At 37.2% G+C, this 12,576-nt stretch overlaps 1 protein-coding gene across 1 annotated transcript in view; it reads right to left on the reverse strand.

Moving 5' to 3' along the window:
* The window catches only part of LOC131029890 (glutamate--tRNA ligase, chloroplastic/mitochondrial), a 52,372-nt gene extending 41,753 nt beyond the window's left edge, over positions 1-10,619 (reverse strand). The window contains exons 1-2 of the mRNA XM_057960550.2: positions 10,226-10,619; positions 1,114-1,232 (exon numbers count right to left, since the gene is read on the reverse strand). Coding sequence (XP_057816533.1) covers positions 1,114-1,232; positions 10,226-10,446 — 340 coding nt within the window. The 5' untranslated portion in view covers positions 10,447-10,619. The remainder of the gene's footprint in view (positions 1-1,113; positions 1,233-10,225) is intronic.
* Positions 10,620-12,576: the final 1,957 nt, after the last annotated feature.

Genomic DNA, 12,576 nt, shown 5'->3' on the forward strand with positions numbered 1-12,576 from the left:
TAATGCATGGGTTAAATGGCTAAGTAAGGCTGTGATTTGATCTATAAAGAAATATTAATAGCGGGGGTCATGACACTTTAATCTTGATGCTTACCCATAGGCTTCTCCCAATGTCTTGACCTTCAAGAAGTCCATTTTGTCATGCATGAATACACAAAAGATACAAAGTGCTTGAAGAGTTCATCTTTCACTATCACTTATGCAAGGTGTAACCCTACAGCATCTGTTCTCAAGAATCGCATAATAATGTCAATTTGTGATAAACATCATTATTTATCAGGGCATCATCTTCAATCTTGATGGCTTCAACAAAGTCTACCCAAATTTTGAGTCTTTTTACCAAAGTATCCTCGTGCTAAAGTATTATCCCATTGTTGATCCTCTTCATGGTTGTTTTCATGACAATCCTCAAAGTTCTAGCTTCATATTTTCAGAGATACAGATGATTCAGTGAAGAACAAATCAACGGGTCAGCAAGTAAAAGAGGAGAATCTAGAATCACCACGCTTGGTTGATGGACATATATGTGCAATTTGAGAACATACAAAGAAACAACAGACATAATGCAGCTATCATCTTATTGACCTTTATATACAATATAGATTTGTATAAGTATCAAGGGCCAATCTGACTCCTAAGTGTATTGTGCGAGTATTATAAATTATGATAAAGATGAGGATGCTTTATAATTTCTGAGAATTTAAGCTTAAAAAATGATATATATGCAGCTACAAAAAGTTACAACAGATAGCATCAACCATTTTGACAAAATCACATCTTCAGTAGTTATCAAAGATAAATAAACTCATTCACTCATAGCAAATGGGTGATAATCTCTCAATTTACTGTCAAATTATATTTGTACACAAGCTATACATAAATATATTGTAGAGAATACATGCTTCAAATGTGACATAATTGTGTATGTTGACCATGAAGGTAAAATACATACATCCCATGAAAAGCCAAATGTATGTAAAAGGTGTCTTCCAGAAATATAATTAATGTTATGCAACTAGAAACAATGCACAAGATTTCAAATGTAAAAGCACATGGGAACTCTGTTTTCAATTGGACAACCTGAGAATGTTCAGAAGATTTCATTATAATCACCTTCATCCCAATCTAATCCCAGCCAAGCCAAATCACGTAGAACTACTTCCTCCGACTCTTTAGTAGACCTTTCTAAGTCAGTATCTTCAATCCGCAGAATGAATTTACCTCCTTTGGACCTGGAGAAGGAAAATAGGAAGTCTGAATTAGGTTTGCTGACACATGCCATTATTGCAATAAAGAGACCTGGATTTTGAAGCAATACCTTGAAATGAATTCCACCAAATACGGCAATGCAAGCTAGTCTAAGTTTCAACCAGACTAATTAATTGCAAGACTAAAAGTCACTAAAGGGCATAACTGACACACATTCTGTAAATTTAGTAACCAGGGCATAGAACCAGGAGAAGAAAATGTGCACATGACAAAGAATGGGATATCAGATGTTTTCCACCCAATGCTAGGTTTTCTCCCAGACAACTTGGTGTGTTTACAACTTGTAGTTGGAAAATAAGGTTTATATTTTGTAATAAAGTCACCTTAGTGACTTAGTGATGTTAGCAATTAAAATTTTTAATTAGTATCGTATTTGTTGTTGGGTGATTTGAGGAGTTATGCTTTGAAAAGGCTTTATATAACTCTTATTGTGGTGTATGTGTAATCATCCCAAATAACTTAATATTATTATTATGATATTATCATTCAGTGTTATTGGTTGTGCTAGTATAGTTTAATATCTTTCAACATTTTACTCTTCTGTTTTTCAACATGATATTAGAGCATGTAATAGTTTTGATCCTGTGAGCGATGGAAATCCACTTAGGCAAGTTGGAATGCATGTTGAAATTCCCCAAGGCAATGAGATGCAAATTGAGGATACCTACCAAGGAGAGTTAAAAGATACAAAGAAGGCTGCAAAGGATTGAACAAATGTGTTAATTAAAACTATTGTATTATTCAAAAATGTGTGACATTTATTACCAAAGGAAGAGCATCATAAATCACAAAGCTTTGCTTGCAACGGTGGTTGTTTTTGTGCACGTTTTTTTCTTGAAGAGGTTTTCATGAGGATTTATATGTTTAATAAAACCTGTCAATTGCAATCCAAAGATTGTGCCAGAGCCTCAATGAATTCTTTATTAAATATATAATTTGTATGCCCTTTGTGCAAGGTTTCCCAGTAGTGGAAACATTTGTGTTAAAAGAGATTCAATCATAAGTTATTTTTTCTGGTTGAAAATAAATGTGGAGTTTGCCTTTGAAAAATTTTAGGAGCTTTTATAAGAAAGTGATTTCTGTTGGAAGTGAAGTCCAACGAACTCCTTCCATTTGCCACCAAAACTCTTGGCTATTCGACTTCTCCTTGCAAGCTCTTTAAGAGCTGATTGTAATTCATTTGTAGAGGTTAATTGTTGTAGCTGAATGCAGTTGTGTATGTGTAAAACCAGATTGGTGATTAATAGATTGATTCCCCTGCTTCAAGTGTGGATGTAGGCAATTGCCGAACCACGATAAATCTGTGTGTCTCATTGTGTGTGTTGTGTGTTGTTAATTCTGTTTATCTGCTGTTTTCAATTCGTTTCTTCATCCTAACAATTGGTATCAGAGCGAGGTTAGATCACTGTTTAGATTTTGGTGTTTGAATTTCCAGAATCATGGGAGAATCGAAGATAGAGAAGTTCTCCGGTCAGAGCTTCGGGTTATGGAAAGTGCAAATGGAGTCTTTGCTAATAAAGCAAGACCTCTCACTCGCGCTTGAAGGGAAAACAAAGAAACCAGCTGGGATGGCTGATGAAGAATGGGAAAAATTGGACAAGAAAGCGAGAGCGACAATCTTTCTCTCGCTATCCAATAATGTTCTCTTCAATGTCACGGGCGATGCAACAACAAAAGATGTATGGGATAGACTCTCAGCCATGTATGAAATGGCATCGACTGCAAATAAAGTTTTTATTATGAAGCGCTTGTACAAACTGAAAATGAAGGAAGGTTGTGCCATGGCAAACCACATCAATGAATTCAATACATTGATTAGTCAAGCGACTTCGGTGGGGATGACACAAGATGATGAAAGCAAGGCCGTTTTGTTATTATGTTCTTTACCAAGCAGCTGGGATGGTGTTGTAACAGCAGTTAGCACATCTATATCCGGTAAAAATAAGTTGGTTTTTAATGATGTAGCAGCTACTCTTCTCAGCGAGGATTTGAGAAGAAAGAATGATGAACCTTCATCCGGTGAAGCCTTAACGGTGGTCAACACTGAAAATAGAGGTAGAAGTCATAATAGAGGCAGAAATAATTACCATAGACGTTCGAAATCAGCAAAGAGATCGAAGTCTAGAAACAAAAATAGTGAATGTTGGTTTTGTGGCAAAGCTGGTCATGTGAAGAAGGATTGTAGAAACTTCAAAAGGGCACAAGAGAGGGTGCGGGACAACGAAGCAAATACAGTTTATGATAAAGATGATAGTATATTAATCCTTTCAACAACCGACACTACTTCAGATTCATGGGTGCTTGATTCCAGTGCCTCCTATCATGCTACCTCATGTCTTGAAGCGTTCATTAACTACCATGAAGGTCATTTTGGCAATGTTTTCTTAGGAGATAACAAAGCTTGTGAAATTACAGGCAAAGGGGATGTATTGCTGCCATTAGAAGGTGGTAAAACATGGCTGCTCAAAGATATTCACCATGTCCCAAAATTGAAGCGGAATTTGATATCCGTTGGACAGCTCTTTGGTCAAGGTCTTAATGCTAATTTTCTCCTGGATACATGGAAAGTAACCCATGGTACCATGCTGATTGCAAATGGTAACAAAGTGGGAAGCCTATACATATTTAAGACTCATGGTGAAGTGGGAGCTGCAATGGTGATTGAGGACAGCAAAGTGGATCTTTGGCATCAAAGACTTGGGCACATTAGCAAGAAAGGACTCCATGTTATGCATACAAGAAATCCTCTACCAGGCCTCAAGCTTGTTGACTTAGCCTTTTGTGAACATTGCCTTTATGGCAAACAAAAGAGAGTCAGTTTTTTGAAAGGTGGGCGTGACACAAAGACAACACCGCTGGAGCTTGTATACTCAGATGTTTTTGGGCCTACCGAGGTAACCTCCATTGGAGGAGCTAACTATTTTGTAACATTTCTTGATGATTGTACAAGAAAAGTATGGATTTATATGCTTTCTAGGAAATCTGAAGTATTTTCAAAATTTAAAATTTTCAAGGCTTTAGTTGAAAATCAGATTGGGCATAAGATTAAATGCTTACAAACCGATAACGGTGGGGAATTTTGTTCACATGAATTTGATGATTTTTGTGCTGATAATGGGATTAGAAGAATCAAGGTTGTTCCTTTCACTCCTCAAGAAAACGGTGCAGCCAAGAGGATGAATAGAACAATTCTTGAAAAGGCACGATGTATGTTGTCTAATGCAGGTTAAGGCAAAGAATTTTGGGCAAAAGCGTGTAACACAGCAGTGTATTTAATCAACCGAAGTCCATCATCTAAATTGGATTTTGGTATTCCGGAAGAGGAATGGCAAGGGAAGAGGATTTCATACTCGCATCTTCATGTGTTTGGATGCGAAGCCTTCTCGCATATACCCAAGGAAAAGAGAACGAAATTGGATCCAAAGTCGCTGAAATGTATTTTTGTGGGGTATGGAGAAGAGCGGTTTGGTTTCAGATTGTGAGATTTAGTTCACAAAAGGATTTTTCGTAGCAGGGATGTAGTTTTTCATGAAACTTCCTTTCCCGCACTACAAGATGCAAATAAATCAGAGACAGAATATGTCCCTATGTCTCTATTTCAGAATTTGACTACCAGCGCTCTGCCTCCGGTCTCTCATTCAGTGGGAGCTCCTATGACATCTACATCTGTTGAATATAATTCTCAGACTGAGAATGATGAAGAAAGTGCTGATAATGTTTGGTCTTCGTGTAATTTTGAAATTGGGGGTCTGCAGAACAGAGCGAATTCTCCCCAAAATAACACTCATGTTGCAGGAAACTTTGGCTCAGTTTATTCCCAATTGGCTGGGCAACCCACACGGTGGTCTGCAACTCCACCTCAGCCTGCACGCTGTGTTTCATCCTCCCCACACCCACCTCCACGGCAGCCTCCCCAAGCACGTGCCTCCCCTCACTCCTCGCGTGACCTGCCAACGCTGCAGGCTTCCCTCAACCCCCCCGCAGCTTCCTTCCCCTCTCCCCAGGCCCTCTCCCGTGAGCTCCCCACCTACTCTCACGCCACGGCCTCTCCACCGCCCCGTCCGCTGCACTCACCTGCAGTTACGGGGTCTCTGCCACCATCGTGCATCCAAACTGTCGATGGTGATGTGGCAGCCCCCTCCCGCAGACCCAACTCCCTACACAAACAGTCAACACAGGCAAAGCACGATGTCTCTGTAGGCCCTCTCTCCCGCGAATTGCCTGCACACAATGTGGATAAAAATCCACAAGTTTTCGCATACCCTGCAGATAGGAAAACGAACAGGGATATTAGTAGAGACATTAACAGTGGGAGCAATGTAAATGTACATAAACAGGGAACACATAATGATTCTACTACTCCAACAGAGAGTCAATTGAGGAAATCAACCAGACAGAGGCGACCTCCTGCAAAGTTCTCCAATTATGATTTACTGTTTTGTGAAGAAGTTGAACCTTCTTTGCTCATCTCTGATCAAACAGAGCCTGCAACATACAAAGAAGCTTGTAAAAATGCAGATCGTGATAACTAGCACGCTACAATGTGCAAAGAAATGGACGCACTCGTGAAAAATCAGACATGGGATTTGGTACCACTTCCGCTTGACAGAAAGGCATTAAGAAATAAATGGGTGTATAAACTAAAAGATGAAGCCAATGGTCACAAAAGATTTCGAGCAAGACTAGTTGTAAAGGGATATGCTCAGCAGCAAGACCTCGACTTCAAAGAAATTTTCTCACCAGTAGTTAAAATGACTACCATCCGAGTAGTTTTGGGCTTAGTTGCAGCTTGGGATCTTGAACTTGAACAGCTAGATGTGAAGACGGCTTTTCTCCATGGCGACCTTAATGAGGAACTATTTATGCATCAATCGGAAGGGTTCATTAAAAAGGGGCAGGAACACCTTTATTGCAGATTGAAACGCAGTTTGTATGGGCTTAAGCAAGCCCCCCGGCAGTGGTATCTTAAATTTGACAAATTCATGATTGATCACAAGTTTACTCGCATCGAGTCTGATCCTTGTATCTATTACAAGAAGCTTCCTAATGGTAAATTTGTCATTCTTCTCCTTTATGTGGATGATATGCTAGTGGCCGGCACAAGCATGAGGATTGTGAGTGAACTTAAGCAAAGGAATTTGCCATGAAAGATTTAGGGGCAGCAAAGAAGATCCTAGGAATGACTATTTTTCGGGATAGAAAAACGAGAGAAGTCAAACTATCTCAACAAGACTACATTAAAAAAGTATTGGACAGATTTGGTATGACGGATGCTAAGTCTATTTGTGTACCCTTAGCCTCTCATTTTCAGTTGTCTTCTCAATTGTGTCCAAAAACACAAGAAGATAAGGAGTCTATGGATAAAATTTCATACAAATCTGCAGTTGGAAGTCTCATGTATGCTATGGTGTCTACTTGACCAGACATTGCTCATGCCGTGGGATTGGTGAGCAGATTTATGGCTAATCCGGGCAAATCACATTGGGAGGCGGTTAAGTATATCTTGAGGTATCTCAAAGGTACTTCTGATTTTTGTTTATGGTTTGGAAAGAACAAGGCAGTTTTGCAAGGGTTTACCGATTCTGATTTTACCGGTGACTTAGACAAAAGAAAGTCTACTTCTGGTTATGCTTTCACATTTGCCGGGGCAGCGATTAGTTGGGCTTCAAAATTGCAACATACAGTTACTCAATCAACCGCGGAAGCTGAATACATAGATCTTTTTGAGGGAGCAAAAGAGATGGTATGGTTGCAACTCTTGTTCAGCGAGTTGGGTTTGAAGCAATCAGATTTTGCTTTGTTTTGTGATAACAGCAGTGCAATTTTTATGACTAAACATCAGACATCTCAGCCGCGGTCAAAACATGTTAATGTTCGCAGTCATTATGTTCACCATATGGTCGAAGAAGGCAAGTTTCATGTAGATAAGATTCATACCGACCTGAATCCAGCTGATGTGCTCACTAAAGTGGTTAAGTGGGAGAAGTTCAATTTCTGCCGAGCTTCTCTCGGCCTTTCCAATAACTGATAGCAGGACTGAGTGGGGGAATCTACTTGTTGCAGCAGTTCGTTGGCCTTCAGTGGGAGATTGTTGGAAGTGAAGTCCAACGGACTCCTTCCATTTGCTGCCAAAACTCTTGGCTATTCGACTTCTCCTTGCAAGCTCTTTAAGAGCTGATTGTAATTCATTTGTAGAGGTTAATTGCTGTAGCTGAATGCAGCTGTGTATGTGTAAAACCAAATTGGTGATTAATAGATTGATTCCCCTGCTTCAAGTGTGGATGTAGGCAATTGCCGAACCACGATAACTCTGTGTGTCTCATTGTTTGTGTTGTGTGTTGTTAATTCTGTTTATCTGCTGTTTTCAATTCGTTTCTTTATCCTAACAATTTTCTTCATCCTAACAGTTTCATAGATTTTGTAACGATGGGCAAGCATGAAACTTTCAGCTCCAAAATTTCAGGAAGCTGGTGGTCTCATAATTGTTTTTTAATGAAAACAAATGTTAGATCTTAATTTAAATCTGTAATTGTATAATAAAATATAAAAAATTATTATCAGGAATTTAAAAAATTTGAAATGAATGACATCTAGTAGCAAAATTTTAGGAAGCAAATGGGAGAAACTTTCAGCCCCACCCCAAAGATGCCTCCTTAAAATCTAAAATTAGATTTTAAAAGTAGGGGCTCCTATTTCTTACACAGATTCTAACTTGCCATATAAAATAATTTGCTTCCTCTCATGGAACCCATGCTCCATAAAAATAGCCCCTGAAGCAGCTCCAAGGAACCCCTTCCTAAAAAGCTCCTGTCGAACACTATGCAAGCATAGAAAGAGAATGGAAAAATGAAATGCACGTTTGGTTTTTTGGGTGGACAATTCTGTTAAAGTTAACTACATTATTTGAAGGCAGCATGTGAACTTTTTGTTTTGGTTTTGTGAGGAGAAAGCAACATTCGTTTAATTCATAACAAACACCAATGGGTAGATAGAGTCAGTAAAGCTATTCAAACAGAGATTAAAGGATTTGGAAGTTCAAAAATCTCAAAGCAAGAAAAATTTTGCAAGGAGATATAAGAGATTTGTTGTGAGAGTGCATTTTCAGTTGAATCCGACACCTTTATTTTTTCAAATATTCAGTTTTATCATGTCAACAAATGCTTGTGCTTTTGAAGCCATACATGCTACACTTGATAGAGCTTTCAAAGACACTTAAGCTACATTCGGCAAGTAGAGCATAAAGCACATCGAAGAGGAGGCTAGAGGACAAAGGACCACATTTCAAGCTAACTTTTCACTCTAAGATAGTAGATTGTTTGAAAAACACCACCACATTTGTGCCCCTTCATGGAGTAAGAGAGGGCTTGGCAATATTTGTGAATGGTGTAACCTCTAGAATAGTTGTGTTTAGTGTGTCTACATTTACTTGTTTTGTGGATAGTTTTACTTTTATCCTTTGAAATAGTTGGGGATAGTGTATCTACATTGTTTTGTTTTTTTTCTATTATATAACAAAGAATGAATTTAGTTCCCACATCACTAAGAAAGGATATTGACACTTTAAGAGGAAAGTGGACCCTTAGAGGAGGTTTGTTATTTCATTGTGCAAGCATTGGAGGAGGGACTTTTACATGCTTAGAGGAGGGTGGACTCTCAACGGAGAATTGTTCTCTCATTGTGCATTGAAGTCGGGATATGTTTTCCCATGTGATACAAAGGATTTGTAGAGTTTGACAACCGAGAAATTTGCTGATGAAATTAGCTTGGTGTGTGTTAGGTGAGTGAATGATTTGGTGGAGGTGCTTCATTAGAATCATAGTTGGGCCACTATGTTTAGTCCGGGAAACATTCCACCTGTTATTTGAATTAATTTTGTAAAAGGGATAATGTTGGATATTGGACAGCACGCTTTTGTTATCTGTTTGTAGGGATGTTAGAAAATAAGGCTTACATTTTGTAATTTTGTAATAAAGTCACATTAGTGACTCGGTGATGTTAAGCAGTTAGATATTTAGTGAGTATCATTAGCTATTAATAACTCTATATTATTATCATACGGTGTTATTGGTTATGCTACCATGGTTTAATATCTTTCAACATTCTATTCTTCTATTTTTCATTAGTTATGTTCCTTTCTCATCTTTTCTATCAGTCTATTGAGATGATATAAGTTGATTTCCATGATACATGCAATGTTATGTTGTTAACCATTTGAAAAGGTTTGTAGTGTGTATTGAAAGTTTGTTGAAGTCATTGAGTATCCATTTTGCATGGTAGTATGAGGAATATCATTACTATTTATAGATGAGAGGACTACTATAGCTTGGTTTTTTTTAAATAATATCATTTTCCTCACATTCTTTGTTTTTCCCGATAATTATAATTTAAATCTAAATTTTTATATTATTCTAGTTCTTATCAAATATTAATATAAGTTATCTTCATTTTAATTGACATTTATTCTAATATTTTATAATATTGCTTTTCTTTGCTTTTAAACACTTTAATATTTTACATTCTTTAAAATTACAAATCTATTATATAATTATAATTTTCTATACGTATATATTCCTTTGTCTGCCTTCAACATTTTTTACGAAGGCATACCTGTACCCATCTCATCTCCTGATAACAATGAAATTATCAAATGTAACTTGTAATTTCTTCAGCATCTCATGTAGTATGCTAAAACATTTTTTCTAAATTATACATTTTGTATCTTTCTAAATTTTATTTCAATGTTCAGGTCTATGTCATAGAGATTCAGTAGCTGGAGTAAATTTCAGATATTTCAATAACAAAAGTTGTTTTTGCATTTTCAAAGGTATCTGCAAGTACCCCTAACATAGTTCTGCAAATGTACGTCCCCGATACATGGTGACCGTGCTTGAAGCACACAGGAGGACTTGTGACAGAAATAAAATGCAGGGAAAGGATACTTATAGAGCAAACTGACCTGGCAAATAAATAGTTGAAAAGAGCAGTCCTGGCGCCTCCCACATGAAGATTTCCGGTGGGAGAAGGGGCAAAGCGCACTCGTACTGAATCCCCTACACTGGCTGCCACAGCAAGACACCTTGCCCTTGTCTTTCCACCGATACAGCCCCTGGCGGATGCGGGTACCAGAAATGTGGCTGTTTTCGCAATTGAACAGGACCTTGTAAGAAGCTCCATCATCGAATCACCTAAGACAGGGCTCTGCCTGCTTGTTAAAACAGCAATATTATCCTAAATCTATGTGCGGGTTTCAGCCATTTTTGAGTTTCATTTTGAGTATCATCAAAATTGACGGCCGTTTATACGTTTTCTGTGTTCTGGACAGGGCCTTCCTTGGGTCTAATTTTTTTCTGATTTCAAGTCAAAGATAGATTGGAAAGAAAGTAAAGAAAAAAAATTAATATCTCATTAAACATTAATTAGTTTGTGGGATAATCTGTCTTGTCATCTTCAACTTTTGCAATTTCTTTTTCTATACAAGATGATGATGAACCCTTCCAATATCTCAATTTTTTGATAATGAATTCATTCATTCTTTTGATGAATAAAATATCTATATTTAAAAAATATATGTAAAATATGCCGAGAGATATCCTATAATAGAAAGTATCATCTGTAAAATAAATGTTTTCTAAAATACTAAACACCAAGAATACAAATATATTAAAGTCCTGCATGCAAGAAATCGTGAATCTAGTTGGAGACAAGTGACGAGGGTTCTATTTTATTTGGAGTAATAAAATAACACCTCCACAAAAGCTGAAACATGACATATTTCATGCATTTACCTGTCATTTGCATGTCAAATTGTTTCAAAAATGGATTTTTGTTTATGGATACTTTGATGTCATTGTAGATGTCTCTCGGCAGAAAGACACAAACTATCTCTTCCCATATCTTTTTTGTCCTTTCAATCTACATGATCCACATTAAAGATGATGTGAGCAAGTCTTTAATTGAGCTATGAGTAATTTTGTTCTTCAATAGATAATGGCTTCTAAATAGGCCTTTTGTTGATAACTAGTAGTGGGGTTAAATTCCTTTAGGTAATTATTTTGTTATCCTTAACTCCTTTTTCCCTAGAGCCTTATGAAACTTATCTACAACAAATGTTGTTATTTCTTTGTCATTATTAGGACAAACATTAACATGTGTTAAGCATGCAAGGGATAAAAGTGTCACTCATACACTTTCGCACTTTATTTTAGATCATTTTGTGTTTCATTGTAAATATATTATTGTGGTGCTCAATTTGATTTGTTTAATGTACAAACCTATGTCTTTCTTCAACTTGGTAGCTCAATTTTATTTAGGATTGGTATATTATTTTAGGTCTCTAACAAGCCTTGACGAGGTTGTATGGTATGGCCTTGTCCGCAAGTTGCCCTAAATGATGTGGCCTTGTCTATGGATTGTGGCATACAATGTGGCCTAGTCCACTAGCTAGTTTTTTATTGAGAAACATTTGTTAATTGATAGAAATTTTGTATCATCTAATTTGATTCAACAAATATAATGAAACAATTGGGGACCCAAACTATCAAGACATTATCATTATCAATCTAATGGGTGTTAAATCACTATTAAACATCAACAAGGGAACAATCCTTATAGCCAAATTTACCATCATGGAATAAAAGTGGTCAATGTGCTTCATTAAGATACCTGCAACAAGAAACAAGATGAACACCATCCCAAACATGAATTCTATTGTCCTCCATCATGCCAAATGCAGAAAGATAAGAAATCATCCAAAGAGAAGTCGCACTATTAGTCACAATGAAGCAAAAGTCTTGCCTCAATTGATATCCCAAACATAAACACACAATCCAAACTCAAAGGTATCAATATGCACCAATAACCATCAAATATAATATCCATAGCTGAAATAGCACCCACAACAAGTGCTAACACATCCAACTATCCATAACTCAAAGGTATACAAAACATAGTAAAATCATGCTATCAACATGTGCAACCCATAAACCATAATTGCAAACTCCATGTGTAAACCTATCAAAGAATAACATACAAACTAGGGAACTCCCACTGTGTGGGTAATGTAAATCTAAAAATATCAAGGCATACCAAGTCTACCAATAGAATCACATAGAAAGGGTAATTATGTAGTACCAAAGAACATCCACAATGATATGTGAAGCCTATAAATGAATAATGTGTAAGTACAACTCTCACCTTAAGTCGCCAAAGCTCTCTTATGTTCTCCACACTCAACACAAGAAAGAGATAAAGGAACCTCCATTTCATCACCCAAAGAACAAGTGAAAACACATGACCGCAATCTAGTGA

Source organism: Cryptomeria japonica, chromosome 3, assembly GCF_030272615.1.
Source record: "Cryptomeria japonica chromosome 3, Sugi_1.0, whole genome shotgun sequence".
Taxonomy (NCBI): domain Eukaryota; kingdom Viridiplantae; phylum Streptophyta; class Pinopsida; order Cupressales; family Cupressaceae; genus Cryptomeria; species Cryptomeria japonica.